Below are 21931 nucleotides of genomic sequence, written 5' to 3' on the forward strand. Positions count from 1 at the left end.
GGTGACTTGTCCAGACACAGGAAGCCAAAACAAAGAACGAACTTGTGCTTTCAATTGAACTCAATGTTTTGTTTTTTTCTGTTGTTCGGCACATAAATACTTAGGAATGGTAAAAATCCCAGGTTAAGCTTTACAACTAAAGTCAAGATCAACTGGCCTCTAAACAAACATCAAATGAAGACGAGAACGACAAAAGCTCAGAAAACGCACAGAGGCCAATTTCTTCTCAGTTCAGTTGGCTGAACGACAAGGCTCGAACGACCATTTGGTGGCGCCGCCGAATATTTCGATGCTGCTCTCCGTCCAAGAGAACACGTTGCCGGTCGGCGCTTTGCTGTTGCACGTGGCCAAGTTGTAGATTTCGGTGATGGACAGCTTCCTGTTCCAGATGTTTAGGTTCGCTAGTTCGCCCACGAAAGCCTGCGTTGCATCAAAGCCTCCTCCCAGTATGTCCTGAGAAGGATGCACAGAAACACAAAGAGGTTTATACACAAGCTTCTGTGTGTTCACTAAGGTTATCCAGGGTAAATCCCACCTAACCTTATCCTTGTCCACACACACACAATGGTTGCTTAAGAAAACAGGAAGTGGCACCGGAGCTATACCAGCCATAGAAAGCTACAGAAAACTCACTGGTACTCACAAAGAAGGAAAACTAAATGTTGATTAGCACCACCCTAGTGGCTCCCTGGACTTCTTTCAGAGATGTGTGAAAATGGAATAAGATGAAAAAATATATTTTTATTTTATTTTAATATATTTTCTGTAGGAGAACAAAAATGACACAAACCTTCCTAATTGTTAGAAATCCCACTGTTTATGTTAAACATGCGTCACTGATGAGAGTATTTGGCAAGCACTGTTTTGTCCTACTAATTTCAGCGATCCTTGAACTCATCGTAGTTTGTTTACATGTACAAACCCCGTTTCCATATGAGTTGGGAAATTGTGTTAGATGTAAATATAAACAGAATACAATGATTTGCAAATCCTTTTCAACCCATATTCAGTTGAATGCACTACAAAAACAACATATTTGATGTTCAAACTCATTAACTTTATTTTTTTTTGCAAATAATAATTAACTTAGAATTTCATGGCTGCAACACATGCCAAAGTAGTTGGGAAAAGGCATGTTCACCACTGTGTTACATGGCCTTTCCTTTTAACAACACTCAGTAAACGTTTGGGAACTGAGGAGACACATTTTTTAAGGCAGGTCAGTCTAGTACCCGCACTCCTTTTACTATGAAGTCACGTTGATGTAACACGTGGCTTGGCATTGTCTTGCTGAAATAAGCAGGGGCGTCCATGGTAACGTTGCTTGGATGACAACATATGTTGCTCCAAAACCTGTATGTACCTTTCAGCATTAATGGTGCCTTCACAGATGTGTAAGTTACCCATGTCTTGGGCACTAATGCACCCCCATACAATCACAGATGCTGGCTTTTCCACTTTGCGCCTATAACAATCCAGATAGTTGTTTTCCTCTTTGGTCCAGGGGACACGACGTACACAGTTTCCAAAAACAGTTTGAAATGTGGACTCTTCAGACCACAGAACACTTTTCCACTTTGTATCAGTCCATCTTAGATGAGCTCAGGCCCAGCGAAGCCGACGGCGTTTCTGGGTGTTGTTAATAAACGGTTTTCGCCTTGCATAGGAGAGTTTTAACTTGCACTTACAGATGTAGCGACCAACTGCAGTTACTGACAGTGGGTTTCTGAAGTGTTCCTGAGCCCATGTGGTGATATCCCCTACACACTGATGTCGCTTGTCACCTGTTCCCAATTTGCCTGTTCACCTGTGGGATGTTCCAAATAAGTGTTTGATGAGCATTCCTCAACTTTATCAGTATTTATTGCCACCTTTCCCAACTTCTTTGTCACGTGTTGCTGGCATCAAATTCTAAAGTTAATGATTATTTGCGAAAAAAAAAATGTTTATCAGTTTGAACATCAAATATGTTGTCTTTGTAGCATATTCAACTGAATATGGGTTGAAAATAATTTGCAAATCATTGTATTCCGTTTATATTTACATCTAACACAATTTCTCAACTCATATGGAAACAGGGTTTGTACAACTTTCTCCGACGCTGCCACAGAAGACGTGTTTTATGATTGATTGATTGATTGATTGATTGAAACTTTTATTAGTAGATTGCGCAGTTCAGTACATATTCCGTACAATTGACCACTAAATGGTAACACTCCAATAAGTTTTTCAACTTGTTTTAAGTCGGGGTCCATGTAAATCAGTTCATGGTACAAATATATACTATCATCATAATACAGTCATCACACAAGTTAATCAGAGTATATACATTGAATTATTTAAATTATTTACAATCCGGGGGGTGGGATGAGGAGGGTTTTGTTGATATCAGCACTTCAGTCATCAGCAATTGCATCATCAGAGAAATGGGCATTGAAACAGTGTAGGTCTGACTTGGTGTAGGATATGTACAGCGAGCAGAGAACAAAGTGAGTTCGGATAGCACAAGAACAAGTTTATACATTAGAAATACATTTGACTATTTATATTTGGTTATTGACAATCCGGGGAGGTGGGATGTGGCCTCTGTGCCACTCCTTCTTTGTCTCATTTTGTCCACCAAACGTTTTATGCTGTGCGTGAATGCACAAAGGTGAGCTTTCTTGATTTTACTGATTTGCTGGAGTGCTAATCAGGCATATTTGGTCAATCCATGACTGCTAGCTAATCGACGCTAACATGCTATTTAGGCTAGCTGTCTGTACATATTGCATCATTATGCCTCATTTGTTGGTACATTTGAGCTCATTTAATTTCCTTGACTTATATCCTTTGTGTATATAATTTATATTTGCATGTCTCATGACACTTTATCTGTATGTAGTATTGGCTGCATTTCTCATAGTTGTTTGTGTGCCATGTTGTTCCAGACCACAGCAAACGTTACCCAGCTTGCCAAAGATTGTAAATAAATCCATTAGAAGAAAACAGCCTGACGTTTCCTTTAACTTGGACACACACATCTATACATTTGGCCATTCTAAGACAGTAATTTCCAGAAGTTATCTCATCCTGTGAGAAGCCTCCATTTTACTAATGATTTCCAATGTTGCAAAAATGTGTAGAATACAAATTTAAATATTTCTGTCAACAAAGATTTCCGTCAGCCTTTGATAGTAGGCTAATATAGCTAATATAGACACTTACATCATGTGTTGCCTTCATTATAACACTTATATAAGGCTTTTAAAGTCATTTTGATAGTAGGCTAATATAACTAATATGGACATTTACATCATGTGTTGCCTTCATATATAAGGCTTTTAATTTTTTGCGGCTCCAGACAGATTTTTTTTAATGTGGCTCTTTCAACATTTTGGGTTGCCGACCCCTGGCCTAGGTGAGAAACGCAGGGCCCGCCACTGCTAAATACATTCCGTAAATGTTTGTGTCAGTGCATGGATTAGGAGCACAATACCCCCTAACCCTCACACACACACACATTTAACTGTCATGGGTTGCATTAAATACAGTTTGTGTATGTACAAAAGATGTACTGTACCTGCTCCTGTCCAAGGACCAGCACCCCCTCTGGTTTGATGGGATGATACGGTGCCAGATTTTCCCCGTTTCCCCTCATCACTCCGTCCTGGAAGGCCTCCCACATTCCATCTCGGGTTGTCCACGTGATGCAGAGGTGATGCCATTTGCCGTCATTGATGAGGAACGGCAGCTTTGCAACCTGGACAAGACACATTTGAGAGTCAGGCTGAGACTTAAAGGTACTATTAGTCTCATTTATGATGTACAACCAGGGGCCACGCAGCTGCTTAGAGCCCCACGTACATTAGGGTACAAGTCTGACAATCAAACATGGACTACCGGGCCAAATCCTGCTTAGGCTCCCTGATATCCAGAACCCCAACTGTGTACGATAACGTTTGCTCTCTACATTCATATTGTACAGTGGGTTGGGACCAAATTTTGGTCGCTCCTTGATTTGGTTTAGACTGTCGGTTTATCTTTAAAATATGGAGATAATAATATCAAAACAGACTTAAAACTCGTTCCTCATTCTCTTTTATTACACACAATGGTTGGAGCGAAACACATTCAATAGTACAAAACCCAAAACCAGTGAAGTTGGCACGTTGTGTCATTCTTAAATAAAAACAATGGTTTGCAAATCCTTTCAACTTATATTCAATTGAATAGACTGCAAAGACAAGATATTTAATGTTCCAACTGAGAAACTTATTTTTTTTGTACAAATAATCATTAACTTAAAATCTAATGGCAGCAAAACATTGCAAAAAAGTCCGCACAGGGGCATTTTTACCACTGTGTTACATGGCCTTTCCTTTTAACAACACTCAGTAAACGTTTGGGAACTGAGGAGACACATTTTTGAAGCTCCTCAGGTGGAATTATTTCCCATTCTTGCTTGATGTACAGCTTAAGTTGTTCAACAGTCCGGGGTCTCCGTTGTGGTATTTTAGGCTTCATATTGCGCCACACATTTTCAATGAGAGACAGGTCTGGATTACAGGCAGGCCAGTCTAGTATCCGCACTCTTTTACTATGAAGCCACGCTGTTGTAACACGTGGCTTGGCATTGTCTTGCTGAAATAAGCAGGGGCGTCCATGATAACGTTGCTTGGATGGCAACATACAGTATGTTGCTCCAAAACCTGTATGTACCTTTCAGCATTAATAGTGCCTTCACAGATGTGTAAGTTACCCATGACTTGGGCACTAATACACCCCCATACCATCACAGATGCTGGCTTTTCAACTTTGCGCCTAGAACAATCCAGGTTGTTCTTTTCCTCTTTGGTCCAGAGGATACAACGTCCACAGTTTCCAAAAACAATTTGAAATGTGGACAACACTGATAACACTGACTTAGATGCTGTTTTGTTTCATGCATGCTCTTTGGTGTTCAATATATCATACTTGATGGCAATGTTCCCTCTAAGCCAGTGTTTCTTAACCATTGTTGGGCCACAGGCGCTCCCTACAGGGCCGCCAAGAAATATCTGCCAACTGTGGTTTGCATGGGTCGCTGAGGTGCTCAGTTGTAGTACAATTTTCCACCACTTGTGGCAGTAATCACAATATCAATCGGAAGGAGTCTGGAGCTAACGTCATAGAGAATTTTCTTAAGCGCAAAAATTATAACTAAAGTGTTGAAGCTGTGTTTTCATTTTCATTTTTCAATCCGTTTAATTTTGTTGACAGTTTATTTAAGAAAGAAAGATAATTGTTTAGTATTAATTCACTTAGACCAGGGGTGTCAAACTCATTTTAGCTCAGGGGCCACATGGAGGAAAATCTGTGCACAGGCGGACCGGATTATTAAAATCATAGCATTAAAACTAAAAAATAAAGACAACTTCAGATTCTTTTCTTTGTCTTACTTTGGCCAAAAATAGAACAAACACATTCTGAAAATATTACAATAAAAATATTTTAAAAAATACCGTCAGCGGTAAAGTTTAGATCTATGAAGGAAAGAAGAAAGAAATGTGTTTTCTTTTGTATTTTTTTTTTTTTAATGAATTAACGTTTATGACAACCTTTTTCCAAAACACAATATAGAATGTGAGATATAACAGGATAATGCATACATGTATCTTTTGTTTTCAAAATGGTTACGAAAAAGTGGTACCCAAAAAATTTACATACCATTTTGAAAATTCCTAGCGCCAACACTGATGGAGTATTGGTGCGTGTAAAACAGCAACAGGTGGCTGTGGCCTGTGGGCCTGTTCTAATACTAACCAAATATCATCCCAGGGGCCATAGATCATTCATTCGCGGGCCGAATCTTGGCCACGGGCCTTGACTTTGAGACTTGGGAGTTAGAATGTATTTATTTTAGCACTGCGTAATTGCATGTAAATACCTTTTTCATCAGTTTTTACTAGGCCCTTTTTTTTTCAGTGTATTTAATTAATTATTTTTAGAATCGGCCTTAACTAAGCCTTGATATTAGTCTTTGTGATTAACACAAGGTTTCATATCATTTGACAAGGTTTATCCTGTTAAACTGTTCGTAGGTTAGATATAATTATTGAATACAATTTAAATCAAGAGTAAGATTACTAATTCAGTGTTAATATTTGAGTGGAAGTGTCGTCGTGGAAAAGTTGGGCTCTGAGGTCACAAAGGTTAAGAACCCTGCTTTAAGCTGCACAAGTGTACTTACACAGCCAATCAATGTCATGAACAGCATGTTATGCGTATGTATGCAGGTTGGCAAGCAAATGGCTGTTCTATTAATCTATTAAAGATGTGCCAATCGGTCACCGGTCAGTGAAAACTTATGGATTAATAGCCATTAAGACGATTAATGCCTTTTAATGCCAATCACACTGTGTATCTCCATACACAGTGTGGAGCCGCTCCCCTTAGATAATAATAATCACATCGATTAGGGCAAATAAACAGCATTTTTTTAGCATCTTAAATATTAGACTTAGACTTCCTTTATTGTCATTCAAATTTGAACTTTACAGTACAGATAAGAACGGAATTTTGTTGCGATTGCTCGTCGTAGTGCAGGATAAAAGAGCAATAAGGTGCAGATTAATAAGTAACATTATCATTGGAGGACGAGCATAAATATGTTACACTTGGAGCGCAAACCAAGAGCAGGCATGCTAATAATAATAACAGCTAAGATAACTGCTAAGCTGGTTTTAAACAACACCAAGATATAAGTGCTTAGTAAACTTTAAGAAGTCTTAAAGGAAACGTGTTGCAAAAACCAAAGGTTTTAAATGACTAGTAGATTGTAGTTTTTGTCTTTGTTTACAGACGTTATTGTGTACAATTGTTTTTTTCTCAAACGATTGTATGTAAGAAAATAGAAGAAGGAACTAGCTTGTAATCTACATGTACCGTATTTTTCGGACTATAAGGTGCACTTAAAATCCTTTCTTTTTTTAAAAACTCAACAGTGCGCCTTATAAACCCGGTGTGCCTAATGTACGGGATGATTCTGGTTGTGCTTACCGACCTCAAAGCTATTTTATTTGGTACATGGTGTATATGTGTGACCAGTAGATGGCAGTCACACATAAGAGATACGTGTAGACTGCAAGATGACGCCAGTAAACAACAACAAAACTTTAAATGTTCCATTGAAAATATAGAACATTACACACGGCACTCAAAAATCAGTCAAAATGTTTTTTGTACGACTTTGGTAAGCTATGAAGCCGCACCGCTTGATGGATTGTACTGTGCTTCAATATACGATTATTATTATGGTGTGTGTGTATAAGGACCGCAAAATGGCACTTTTTCGCAGACGTTATCTGGACTTTTTGTTTCGCAATATTAATAATAATAAAAAAATTCAATTTTAACCCAACTGCTGATTCAGAAAAGGACAAACTCCTTATTTGAGTTATTTTAACTCAACATTTTGGGTTAATTTTAACCCAATCCAACTTTTGCGTTGAATTATTTAACTAAAAAGTTTAGTTATGATAATGTAATGTTGGGTTATTGTAAATAATGTTAATTAAATTAATTAATATTAAAATTCCCTTCAAGAAAAAAGTAACTTATTAATTAATAAAAAGCCTTTTACCCAAAAATGCGTTACTTGTTGAAAAACAACTTCAACTTGGTTCCTAATTTTGAAAACCCAGAAATTGAGTTAAAATAATACCCTTATAACTCAAAAAATTGATTGCTCTTCATAAAATAACTCCAAAGTTTAACCCAACACTAGCAACTCATAAATTGGGTTATCAAAACAACCCAGCATTTTTTAGTGTGTGTATGGTGTGTGTATAAGGACCGCAAAGTGGCACCTATTAGTAGACATATTATCTGGGGTTTTGTTTCGCAATATGATGCAAAACCAACTTTTCTTACCTTTTGGTACCTACTGATGTGTATTTGAGATCTGCATAAGTCCTGAAAATTTGAGCGCTTTCGCCATTGTAGTCCGTGACGACACCGCAATCGATTAGCTTCTTCTTTTTCTCTATCTTCTTGTTATGGGACATTCATCCTCCGCTGTTGCCATTTCTAATATAAAGTAGTGTAAAGTTCTTACTTATATCTGTCAGTAAACTAGCTATCAAAGTGCTAAAACATACCGGTGTAGTGAGTTTAAATTATTCACCCAAGGAACTTTAGTTATTAGAGAGTTCCGGTTGAACGTTTTTTCCTGGGACACATTCCCGGTGTTGTTGTTGCACTAGTGAGCCACGGATGAGGAGATGTTGCTCCGTTATTGATTGAAGTAAAGTCTGAATGTCATTAAAACAGTTAGCGCCATCTTTTGACACTTCTTCCACTCCCGTCCTTGCACGCCACACCGCTACAACAAAGATGACGGGGAGAAGACGCTGTCGAAGGTGAGCCACGTGAATAAGACCGCCCACAAAATGGTGCATCCTGAAGCAAATTGTCAGCAAGTGTCTTAAAGATGATCTGTAAAACATCATCTATGCAACATTTTGATCAAAGAACCACCATCACATGTTATGTAGAGCAGTGTTTTTCAACCGTTTTTGAGCCAAGGCCCTTTTTTTGCGTTGAAAAATCCTGGAGGCACATCACCAGCAGAAATTAGTAAAAATTTGAAATCAGTTGACAGTAAAAAGTTGTCGTTGCAATTGTTGGTTATGACTTTAAAGCATAACCAATCATGCATCAATATAGCTCTTGTCTCAAAGTAGGTGTACTGTCACCACCTGTCACATCACACCCTGACTTATTTGGACTTTTTTGCGGTTTTCCTGTGTGTAGTGTTTTAGTTCTGGTCTTGCGCTCCTATTTTGGTGGCTTTTTCTCTTTTTTTTGATATTTTCCTGTAGCAGTTTCATGTCTTCCTTTGAGCGATATTTCCCACATCTATTTTGTTTTAGCTATCAAGAATATTTCAGTTGTTTTTATCCTTCTTTGTGGGGACATTGTAGATTGTCATGTCATGTTCGGATGTACTTTGCGGACGCCGTCTTTGCTCCACAGTAAGTCTTTGCTGTCGTCCAGCATTCTTTTTTTGTTTACTTTGCAGCCAGTTCAGTTTTAGTCTCGTTCTGCATAGCCTTCCCTCAGCTTCAATGCCTTTTCTTAGGGGCACACACCTTTTTGTTTATTTTTGGTTTAAGCATTAGATACTTTTTTACCTCTACACTGCCTCCCGCTGTTTCCGACATCTACAAAGCAATTAGCTACCGGCTGCCACCTACTGATATGGAAGAGTATTACACGATTACTCTGCCGAGCTCTAGACAGCAGCGACACTCAACAACAACACATCATTTGCACACTATAATTACCGGTTTGCCAAAAATATTTTTAACCCAAATAGGTGAAATTAGATAATCTCCCACGGCACACCAGACTGTATCTCACGGCACACTAGTGGTTGAAAAACACTGATGTAGACCACAAGGAAGTGTTTTACATTTAGAAACAAATCATAATATGACCCCTTTAATGCGCCCTATAATCCGGTGCGCCTTTTGTATGAAAATAGACCTGAATAGACCCGCTCATCGGCAGTGCGCCTTATAGTCAATGGTCTGAAAAATACGGTAATAATCAGTATCCAATTGGTCTTGGCCAATCTCAGTCCTGGATGATTGTTATTGGCAGCATAAAATCCTAATCCCGAATAGCTACATGTATTTATTTACAATCCAACCCTCTGCATCTCCCAAACTTTACAACCCATTGAGACGTGCAAGTGAAAAAGCTGACATACCTTGTCATTAATGAGAAACTCCATTGGGTTGTTTCCCCATTCGATCAGCACCAGCTCGTTGGCCTGCCCAGGGACGGCGTAAGAGAAAGGTGTTCCTACACCAGGCGAGGCGTTGGATTTGATCCATAGACACACGGTGAGAGAGTACATCTCAGGCAGGCTCCGCTTGGCTTTGGCGTACATGTAGTTGGTTCTCAGGGGGAAGGTCAGCTGAAACTTATCAGCCGGTCTGTCTTTGCCTGGGGAGGAGAGGAATATCAGGGTGTCACATTCAGCTTCTGTGCACTCTGGATGCTATTATTGTTTGCATGGGTGTATTTAGTTGAGCAACATTGTGCTAATAATGAAGAATATTTTACCAACCTACTTTCTTACAGATACACACATAAATGCAGAGTAGTTTCGGTATTTCTAGGATTTGTGTTTGGCTCCCATTACTACACAACTGTCAAACTCAAGGAAATAATGTGTGTCAATAAAATACTTTCTGACTTACTGCATATATTTTCATTCAATATTATCTAATAATGTAACAAATATCATAATTACAAACTTTTTTTTTTTTTTTAATAAAATGAATGTAGGAATCTGTAATAATAATGTTTTTATTTATTTTTTTATGTTAATAATGTATAATTAAGTTAAAGTTAAAGTACCAATGATTGTCACACACACACTAGGTGTGGCAAAATTATTCTCTGCATTTGACCCATCACCCTTGATTACCCCCTGGGAGGCGAGGCGAGCAGTGAGCAGCAGCGGTGGCCGCGCCCGGGAATAATTTTTGGTGATTTTAGTTACATTTGTGTGAATTTAGGTTGGAAATTCGTTACAATCTTTAATAATAATTAGGGATATCCGATAATGGCTTTTTGCCGATATCCGATATTCCGGTATTGTCCAACTCTTTAATTACCGATACTGATATCAACCGATATATACAGTCGTGGAATTAACACATTATTATGCCTAATTTGGACAACCAGGTATGGTGAAGATAAGGTACTTTTAAAAAATAATAATAAAATAAGATAAATAAATTAAAAACATTTTCTTGAATAAAAAAGAAAGTAAAACAATATAAAAACAGTTAAGTAGAAACTAGTAATTAATGAAAATGAGTAAAATTAACTGTTAAAGGTTAGTACTATTAGTAGACCAGCAGCACGCACAATCATGTGTGCTTACGGACTGTATCCCTTGCAGACTGTATTGATATATATTGATATATAATGTAGGAACCAGAATATTAATAACAGAAAGAAACAACCCTTTTGTGTGAATGAGTGTAAATGGGGGAGGAAGGTTTTTTGGGTTGGTGCACTAATTGTAAGTGTATCTTGTGTTTTTTATGTTGATTTAATAAAAAAATAAAATTAAAAAAACGATACCGATTATAAAAAAAAAAAAACGATACCGATAATTTCCTATATTATATTTTAACGCATTTATCGGACATCTCTAGTAATAATGAACTATCAATTTCGTGTTTCCTGATAATGTGTTATATTATTAGACATTACAAACTCTTTTTGTAAAAATAAAAACAAATATCTGATTGACTTATGATTTTCGAGCAAGTTATCCAATAAATTGTCAATTATAAAAATGACAATAGATTTTACAGTAAAAATAAATAAAAAACTGCTCAGTCTGCAGATTTCTACCATTAAAAAAAACATGGTACCGCTTTTGTATTTACAGTAATTCACTATAAAAAAAACAATAGTCATAGATTTTACTGTAAAAAACTGGCTTCTCTGTCGCCAGAATTTTAACATAAAAAACAATGGTACCATTTTTCCATTTACTTTAATATGCTGTAAAAAACACAATCAATTCTACAATAAAATTCCGACGATTTTTTTTTTTTACCGAGTACATAAAAAATGATGTAATGTACAGTACAGGCCAAAAGTTTTGGACACACCTTCTCATTCAATGAGTGTTCTTTATTTTCATGACTATTTACATTGTAGATTGTCACTGAAGGCATCAAAACTATGAATGAACACATGTGGAGTTATGTACTTAACAAAAAAAGGTGAAATAACTGAAAACATGTTTTATATTGTAGTTTCTTCAAAATAGCCACCCTTTGCTCTGATTACTGCTTTGCACACTCTTGGCATTCTCTCGGTGAGCTTCACCTGAAATGGTTTTCACTTCACAGGTGTCATAGTTTTGATGCCTTCAGTGACAATCTACAATGTAAATAGTCATGAAAATAAAGAAAACACATTGAAATAAGAAAGTGTGTCAAAATGTTTGGCCTGAACTGTATATAATAATATCATGAGTGAATCCTTATACATTTATATTCATATATTATTCACAGTGACAAAACATAACTGCAATGTGGCCGTCACTGAAAACGACTTTGACACCCGTACTCTACTGCCATGATGATGTCAACAATTGTTTGATACCCCGACACGAGTCATTATTAACTGAGTACTTGTTTTGTTTAAAGTACGCAAAAGTCATACACTATTTTCCGGACCATAGGGCTCACCGGATTATAAGGCGCACTGCCAATGAATGGTCTATTTTTGATCTTTTTTCATATATAAAGCGCACCGGATTATAGGGCGCATTAAAGGAGTCATTTTTTTTTTTTTTTCTAAATGTAAAACACTTCCTTGTGGTCTACATAACATGTGATGGTGGTTCTTTGGTCAAAATGTTGCATAGATGATGTTTTACAGATCATCTTCAAGCCACTTTTTGACAGTCGCTTCAGGATGCGCCGTTTTGTGGGCAGTCTTATTTACGTGTCTCACCTTCCATAGCGTCTTCTGTCTGTCATCTTTGTTGTAGCGGTGTAGCGTGCAAGGACGGGAGTGGGAAAAGTGTCAAAAGATGGAGCTAACTGTTTTAGTGACATTCAGACTTTACTTCAATCAATAACGGAGCAGTGTCTCCTCATCTGCCGGAAATGTGTCCCGTGAAAAAACGTCCGACCGGAACTCTCTAATAACTAAAGTTCCTTGGGTGAATAATGTAAACTCACTACACCAGTATGTTTTAGCACTTTCATGGCGAGTTTACTGACAGATATAAGTAAGAACTTTACACTACTTTATGTTAGAAATGGCAACAGCGGAGGATGAATGTCCCATAACAAGAAGATAGAGAAAAAGAAGAAGCTTGAAGCTTATCGACTACAGGGTCGCCACGGACTACAAAGGCGGACTTGCGCAAATTTTCAGGACTTATGCAGATCCCAAATACAGACCAGCAGGCACCAGAAGGTAAGAAAAGTAGCTTTTGCATCATATTGTGAAACAAAACGCCAGATAATATGTCTTACCTTATACACACAGCATAATAATACTCCTATGTTGAAGCACAGTACAATCCATCAAGCGGTGCGGCTTCATAGCTTACCAAAGTCGTACTAAAAAATGTTGATAGATTGTTGAGTGCGGTGTGTAATGTTCTATATTTTCAATGGAACATATAAAATGTTGGTGTTGTTTACTTGAGTCATATTGCAGTCTACACGTATCTCTTATGTGTGACTGCCATCTACTGGTCACACTTATCATTACACCATGGACCACATAAAATAGCTTCGAGGTCGGTAAGCAAAACCAGAATTATTCCGTACATTAGGCGCACCGGGTTATAAGGCGCACTGTCGAGTTTTGAGAAGAAAAAAAATGATTTTGAGTGTGCCTTATAGTCCGGAAAATACGGTACTTGTGGAAAAGTATGTATTTGATTAAAATGTAATGTAATTAAAGCCTTTTACTGCCTTTGACTGTGTAAAATGCTAACATGGGTTGGACGTATCAATCCAAATATTGATTAGCATGATTAGATTGATATTTTTCAGTTCTGTTCTATGAAGATGTTCACAAATATCTGTTGTTTTTGTTGTTTTATTGTTGGTGTTCTTATAGTGTGTACAAACTCAAGGATTACGTTGTTGGACATGGGAAGATTTAAATGAGAACCAATGGTAGTTTTTGCTTTTGTTTAGTACTGACACTATACTCTATGTATTGATCCGGCCTTGTAGTTGCATGTGACGTGGCTGTGGTATCAGATCAATGCTGAAGTTTACATTATGGTCCCTGACCTATGGGAACTGGGAAATGCGAGAAGCCAGGCTGTAACTTCCTGTCGATATCGGTGCTTCACACAAAGAACCAATCATATGCCTTCTTTAGATCAGTGTTTTTCAACCACTGTGCCGCGGCACACGAGTGTGCCGGGAGATACAGTCTGGTGTGCCGTGGGAGATGATCTAATTTCACCTATTTGGGTTAAAAATATTTTTTGCAAACCAGTAATTATAGTCTGCAAATGATGTGTTGTTGTTGAGTGTCTGTGTTGTCTAGAGCTCGGCAGAGTAGCCGTGTAATACTCTTCCATATCAGTAGGTGGCAGCCGGTAGCTAATTGCTTTGTAGATAATAATAATAATAACTGGGATTTATATAGCGCTTTTCTAAGTACCCAAAGTCGCTTTACATGAGAACCCATCATTCACACCTGGTGGTGGTAAGCTACTTTCATAGCCACAGCTGCCCTGGGGTAGACTGACGGAAGCGTGGCTGCAATTTGCGCCAACGGCCCCTCCGACCACCACCTATCATTCATCATTCAATTCACCAGTGTGAGTGGCACCGGGGGCAAAGGGTGAAGTGTCCCGCCCAAGGACACAACGGCAGCGATTTTTTTTTGGATGGTAAGAGGCGGGGAGCGAACCTGCAACCCTCAGGTTTCTGGCACGGTTGCTCTACCCACTACGCCATGCCGCCCCAATGATGTCGGAAACAGTGGGAGGCAGTGTGCAGGTAAAAAGGTATCTAATGCTTAAACCAAAAATAAACAAAAGGTGAGTGCCCCTAAGAAAAGGCATTGAAGCTTAGGGAACGAAACTAAAACTGAACTAGCTACAAAGTAAACAAAAACAGAATGCTGGACGACAGCAAAGACTTACTGTGGAGCAAAGACGGTGTCCACAAAGTACATCCGAACATGACATGACAATCAACAATGGCACAAAGAAGGATAAAGACAACTGAAATATTCTTGATTGCTAAAACAAAGTAGATGCGGGAAATATCGCTCAAAGGAAGACATGAAACTGCTACAGGAAAATACCAAAAAAAGAGAAAAAGCCACCAAAATGGGAGCGCAAGACAAGAAGTAAAACACTACACACAGGAAAACAGCAAACAACTCCAAATAAGTCAGGGTGTGATGTGATAGGTGGTGACAGTACACCTACTTTGAGACAAGAGCTATAGTGATGCATGCTTGGTTATGCTTTAAAGTCAACTGAGTTTCGTTTTTTAATGGTTTCTGCTAGTGGGGTGCCTCCGCATTTTTTCAACGCAGAAAATGTGTCTTGGCTCAAAAAAGGTTGAAAAACACTGCTTTAGATTGATCCACGTGGTACGGTAGGCTCTTAGGACCTTTCAAATTGAAAAGAAATACCATTGTTGTATCGAAGTAAAACAATCATTTGCTTTTTTTTTTCAAAAATATGTAGCAAAATACAAGTAAAAGTTGGTCCTAAGTGCAATAACAAGGCACATACATTTAAGTATTTGTACTTAGTTACAAACATGGTGGGCCAACAAGCATATTTTTTTATAGCAAGAAATCAAATGAAAGCAGTGTGAAAATGTCGCATACATGCACTGTTCTCTTCTGTGGAAATGGTTCCCACAGGGATTTGGGTGAAAGTTAGTTCAGAGTTCCTTAAATAGTCCATCAAAAAGTTGTCAAAACAAACCAAAAAATGCGGAGAAAGTTGGCTGCTGTGTTCAGATGGTTATTCTTGAGCCCAGTCAAAAACACAAGCTGCCTGTTTATGATTTGTTGACTTTTCTGATTCTATATTTGCTTACATCTGAGCATTTTTTTTTTTTTAGAAAACTTCCTTGTGGAATGAATTTGTGCTTTCTTGCTGTATGTTGCAATATTTAACATCAACAACACCCTGTGAGATGGTGTTATAAATTAGATTCATAAATCTCTTATAGGCTACATATCCCATAGCCACGACACACTCTATCTTGATATGTTGCTGGAACGTATCATCGCTGGACAAGGAAACAACTTAAAAATGTAATTCAACATTGACACAAAACAATCACTTCACACCTGCAGATGCCGGATTATAAATGACCATGTCATATTTGGAGCTCCACTAACTAAAAACTAAAGTCATACAGTACAGGCCAAAGGTTTGGACACGCCTTCTCATTCAATGCTTTGTCTTCATTTTCATGACTATTTACATTGTAGATTGTCACTGAAGGCATCAAAACTATGAATGAACATATGTGGAGTTATGTACTTAACAAAAAAAGGTGAAATAACTAAAAAAAACATGTTTTATATTCTAGTTTCTTCAAAATAGCCACCTTTTGCTCTGATTACTGCTTTGCACACTCTTGGCATTTTCTCGATGAGGTTTAAGCACACCTGTGAAGTGAAAACCATACCTCTTGAAGCTCATCGAGAGAATGCCAAGAGTGTGCAAAGCAGTAATCAGAGCAAAGGGTGGCTATTTTGAAAAAAATAGAATATAAAACATGTTTTCAGTTATTTCACCTTTGTTTTTTAAGTACATAACTCCACATGTGTTCATTCATAGTTTTGATGCCTTCAGTGACAATCTACAATAGTCATGAAAATAAAGAAAACCCATTGAATGAGAAGGTGTGTCCAAACTTTTGGCCTGTACTGTATATACAGTATATAAATTATCTCAGTGACATCCAAGCTTCGCTGGCTCCATCTAGTAGTTCTGTATATAAAGCATCATTGTTGATGATGTCTGTGTGTGCAATGTTACAGTGGACACAAATATTAAACATACTCTGCCTTGTTTTTAATGAATACTTAGGCCTAATATTGGTCATTATTGTGGTACTTGGCGAAGACAGTTTGAGAACCACTGTATTATCTAATTGAGCAGAGGATAAATACTTTGGATACAGCACCACGCTCTCAGACAAGAGCTGTCCTATCTACTAAGCCTGTGAGCATGAACTGATTAATTGAACGTCTTCAACAATCCGAACAGTCCAGTTGCGGTCGATTCCACTGCAGCTATGCTTAAACGTTATACACGACGTACAAAAAGTTAGGAACATACAGCTTTCGGGTGAAATTTCAGTATGAAGATAAAACCTTAACAGGGGAACCTTTGAACGCACATGTGTAGCGTTTCACAACTTCTTGTCCAAATTGCTGTATTCTAAGAAGAAACTGAACAGCCAAAAACTCGACGAGTGAAAAAGTTTGTCAAATTTCTGCAAAACGTACCGTATTTTTCGGACTATAAAGCACACTTAAAATCCTTTCATTTTCTCAAAAGTCGACAGTGCGCCTTATAACCCGCCTAATGTACGGAATAATTTTGGTTGTGCTTACCGACCTCGGAGCTATTTTATTTGGTTATCGAATCTGGACACGAATCGTATCTGGATCGGAGGCCAAAGATGCCGACCAGGACAACTTTCAGTTGTCTGCCAAAAAACAACTAATTCAATTTAGTAGCTCAACATAGCTTAAATGACAAATTACTACATTTACTAAGATTGGCAATATATTTGGAAGTTTGTACATTTTGTGTATAAAACTACAACGAGGTCACCATGATTACGGCGTAGGGCTGTGATTCATTTTTGAAATCAAAATCATTCTTGAAGTGTGATTAATCATGATTAATCACAGGTTATTATTTGCTGGCACGAATGAAATTTGCTGGAGTAAATACCCCAATATTTGGATACAAATGCAATTTGGTGGTCAGAATGTCATACAGGAACATTTTTTAAATGTTTGACTGACAGTAAGTATGGTAAGAATTAAGTGCACATTTTGAGATACATAAGGGATACATGTAGACTGCAATATGACTCAAGTAAACAACACCAAAATGTTATATGTTCCATTGAAAATATAGAACATTACACACAGCGCTCAAAAATCTATCAAAATGTTTTAGTACGATTTTGGTAAGCTATGAAGCCGCACCGCTTGATGGATTGTACTGTGCTTCAACATAGGAGTATTATTATGGTGTGTGTATAAGGTAAGACATATTATCTGGTGTTTTGTTTCGCAATATTATGCAAAAGCAACTTTTCTTACCTTCTGGTACCCGCTGATCTGTATTTGGGATCTGCATAAGTACTGAAAATTTGCGTGCGTCCGCCTTTGTAGTCGATTAGCTTCTTCTTTTTCTCTATCTTCTTGTTATGGGACATTCATCCTCTGCTGTTGCCATTTCTAATATAAAGTAGTGTAAAGTTCTTACTTATATCTGTCAGTAAACTCACCATGAAAGCGTTAAAATATACCGGTGTAGTGAGTTTATATTATTCACCCAAGGAACTTTAGCTATTAGAGAGTTCTGGTCGAACGTTTTTTCCTGGGACACATTTCCGGCGTCGTTGTTGCACTAGTGAGCCACGGATGAGGAGATGCTGCTCCGTTATTGATTGAAGTAAAGTCTGAATGTCATTAAAACAGTCAGCGCCATCTTTTGACACTTCTTCCACCCCCGTCCTTGCACGCTACACCGCTACAACAAAGATGACGGGGAGAAGACGCTGTCGAAGGTGAGCCACGTAAATAAGATGGTCTGTAAAAAATTATCTATGCAACATTTTGACCAAAGAACCACCATCACATGTTATGTAGACCACAAGGAAGTGTTTTACATTTAGAAAGAACAAATTATAATATGACCCATTTAATGCGTCTTATAATCCGGTGCGCCTTTTGTATGAAAATAGACCTGACTAGACACACTCATCGGCAGTGCGCCTTATCATCCGATGCGCCCTATGGTCCAGGAAAATACGGTAGGCCTTTCTGTGACTGTACTCTCGCTGCTGCAACCTGCTGATGCAACTAATGTGGCCCTCCAAGCCTCTCAGAACATCCTATTTGACGCCTATTACTAAGTACTGTTGATTTTCTTGGACTCATAATGTTGAAAATTCAAAAGTTTAGACCTGTAAAGTTTTCAGTGGGTTCTAGCGTCATACTAAAAGTTGACTTTTTGTAAGTATGTTTGTGATATTCCATAATGTGATACGGTTTTGTTACTTTTCCTGTATCTTAACAATAAGTCACGGACTATTAGAAATTGAGCATTTACCTGCAAGTTAAACATGGAAAATCAGCGTGTAAGTCTTAAGTTATGCAAAGCAATGCAGCTGCTCTCCCTCTCAAGGCGGTGCAGCAGCAAACACATCCGAGCCCACGAGAGTTCATCAAATATTTTGTTTCTGGAGGACGCTGCGCCCTTGAGCAACAAAACCAACTCAAACTCCGCGCCAACGCACCTTTCTCCAGGTCTGTGATGCGGTGGTGCAGTGAGGTGAGCGTAGACTCCACACGGTTCCGCTGTTCGCTGTCATTCCTGGAGCCGCTCTTGGACTCCTCCAGCGTGTTGACCCGGGACAGAACCTGCTTCTCCATGTCGTCTATCTTGTTCTGGAGCAAATCCTTTAGGCTGTTGGCCTGCACGGTGTTATTCCCCCGGCTGTAGTGCTGCAGCGCACAGCGGGAAGGAAGCTTAGATGAGGAAGAGTGAATCTGCTGGAAGTCTACTTTGAAATCAGCGGATGTTTACGCTCTGCGTCAAATTACTGCACCGCTTTCCCGTATCTGCACTCTCACCATGTTATCCAATATAATAGATGCACTGTATCGCATGTCCTGTATCTCCAAATAGCATTTGTACTGCTTAAAGCCATTAAAGTGTTATTTTATACACTTTGCAACTGCACTGACTTTAACCTTAATAATATATATGTATGTATGTATGCATGTATGTATGTATCTATGTATGTATGTATGTATGTATCTATGTATGTATGTATGTACATATGTATGTATGTATGTATGTATGTATGTACGTATGTATGTATGTATGTACATATGTATGTATGTATGTATGGTATGTATGTATGGTATGTATGTATGGTATGTATATAAATATATACAGTATATGTATGTATTTATGTATGTATGTGTATATATATATATATATATATATATATATAATAAAACAACATTTACAACAATTATTACAAAATGCCTATAATTATTGTATTTATAACATACTACATATGTTCTTCTTTTATACACTTTGCAACTGCACTGACTTTAACCTTAATAATGATTTTATTTATATATATATATATATATATATATATATATATATATATATATATATATATATATATATATATATATATATATATATATATATATATATATATATATATATATATATTTACAACAATTATTACAAAATGCCTACTATTATTCTATTTATAACATATGACTACATATTTTCTTCTTTTAATATAATAAACAGTTTTTTTAATTGAATTTCTTGAATCTATATTGTTAATAAATCACTCTTCTTTTTAATGTATTAATTATAATATATTTGTGGTGACTATATTATTATTTTCTTTATTTTTTTTTCAATTGCATCTTATTAATTTAATATTTTATACGACCATATATTGTTGCATTGTGCAGGGGTTCCTATAATAAAGAAATATATAAAGTTTTTTTTTTAAAAGAAAGAAAAAAAAAGTTCCACGCGTGGCTCAGGTTTACCGCCAAAAGAAAGGCTATATTTGATGTTATTCTGTAAGTTGCCTACCTCGAGGTTCTCCAGTCTCTGTTTGAGAGTCTGTAAAGTGTGTCCCAGCTGGGCCAGGGTCTCCGCAGTACCCCGGGATAAATCCCCCATCGTGTTCTTGGAGCCCGGCCGCCTCCCGCCGGGTCCCGCCGGGAAGCTCTGACTCTCACAGCGGGTCAACTTGGACGTGAGCTCCCTGATGGTCTCCTTCTGGTTGATGATGGTCTCCTTCTGCTGCAGCACGGTCTCCCGCAGCTGCAGGACCGTCGACTTCAGGTCCTCCGCCGGCCCGCTGCTCTGCATGGAGGCCGCGCACAAGTCCACGTCTTTGGGCACCGACGTGCAAATAAACTGCGTCTGTCCCAAGTCTTGCGCCCAGGTCCCGGCGGCGGTCAGGCAAAGAAGCAGAAGGACTTTCCACGCGAGTCCGTCCATGATTCCACGCTCTTGTTGGCGACGTGAGGTTCAGCACCACGGAACTGTCCACTGGAGCCGGGACGCGCAGCCGTGCTTTATATAGCGAACATGACGCAACTCCATTCACTGCAGCTCCGCTGGTCCAGCCCCTTCTTTCAAGTCGTGCACGCTGCGTGGAGCACACACCCACGCCGCGGATTGATGTGCAACACCCGCGTGTTTGCTCCACATGCCTCTCCAACAAAAGACTCGTAAAAAATAATCACGTACACTCCGTGTGGGAGTGCTGGGAATGAATCAGTAATGTGGACAACGTGCAGATATCACCGTGGGGTCATGTGGAGAGATAAGGCTGGACTGTGTATGAAAAAAGTGACATTTTTCGGGTGAATGACTTAAAGCGGGGGTGTTCAAAGTGCATCTCCGGGGCAATTTGTGGCCCGCAACTCATTTTTCTTAACATCCCGGGGCACATTCTAAATATACGGTATTATTACACAAAAAAACATATATATATATATATATATATATATATGTATGTGTGTGTATGTGTATATATATATATATATATATATATATATATGTACATATATATATATGTGTATATATATATATATATATATACATACATATATATATATGTGTGTGTGTGTGTGTGTATATATATACATATATATATATATATATATAGTATATATATTTATATAGTATATATATATATATATATATATATGTATGTATATATATATATATATATATATATATATATATGTATATATGTATATATATATGTATATATGTATATAGTATATATACAGTTAGGTCCATAAATATTTGGACATTGACACAATTTTCAGTATTCCAGCACTGTACAACACCACAATGGATTTGAAATGAAACAATCAAGATCTGCTTTAAGTGCAGACTTTGACCTTTAATTTGAGGGTATTTACATCCAAATCAGGTGAACGGTGTAGGAATTGCAACCCATCCACTTTTTAAGGGACCAAAAGTAATTGGACAAACTAATATAATCATAAATAAAATTGTCATTTTTTAATACTTTGTTGCAAATCCTTTGCAGTCAATGACAGCCTGAAGTGTGGAACACATAGACATCACCAGACGCAGGGT

The 21931-nt window shown here is 37.9% G+C and overlaps 1 protein-coding gene across 1 annotated transcript in view; it reads right to left on the reverse strand.

Moving 5' to 3' along the window:
* LOC133624356 (neuronal pentraxin-1-like) overlaps window positions 1-20911 on the reverse strand; it is a 21444-nt gene extending 533 nt beyond the window's left edge. Inside the window, exons 1-5 of the mRNA XM_061987846.1 lie at window positions 20402-20911; window positions 19065-19272; window positions 9737-9975; window positions 3563-3742; window positions 1-453 (exon numbers count right to left, since the gene is read on the reverse strand). The exon at window positions 1-453 is cut by the window's left edge and continues 533 nt beyond it. Of these exons, the coding sequence (XP_061843830.1) occupies window positions 232-453; window positions 3563-3742; window positions 9737-9975; window positions 19065-19272; window positions 20402-20815 (1263 nt within the window). The 5' untranslated portion in view covers window positions 20816-20911 and the 3' untranslated portion in view covers window positions 1-231. The remainder of the gene's footprint in view (window positions 454-3562; window positions 3743-9736; window positions 9976-19064; window positions 19273-20401) is intronic.
* Between the last annotated feature and the right edge of the window lie 1020 nt (window positions 20912-21931).

This window comes from Nerophis lumbriciformis, linkage group LG27, assembly GCF_033978685.3.
Source record: "Nerophis lumbriciformis linkage group LG27, RoL_Nlum_v2.1, whole genome shotgun sequence".
Classification (NCBI taxonomy): domain Eukaryota; kingdom Metazoa; phylum Chordata; class Actinopteri; order Syngnathiformes; family Syngnathidae; genus Nerophis; species Nerophis lumbriciformis.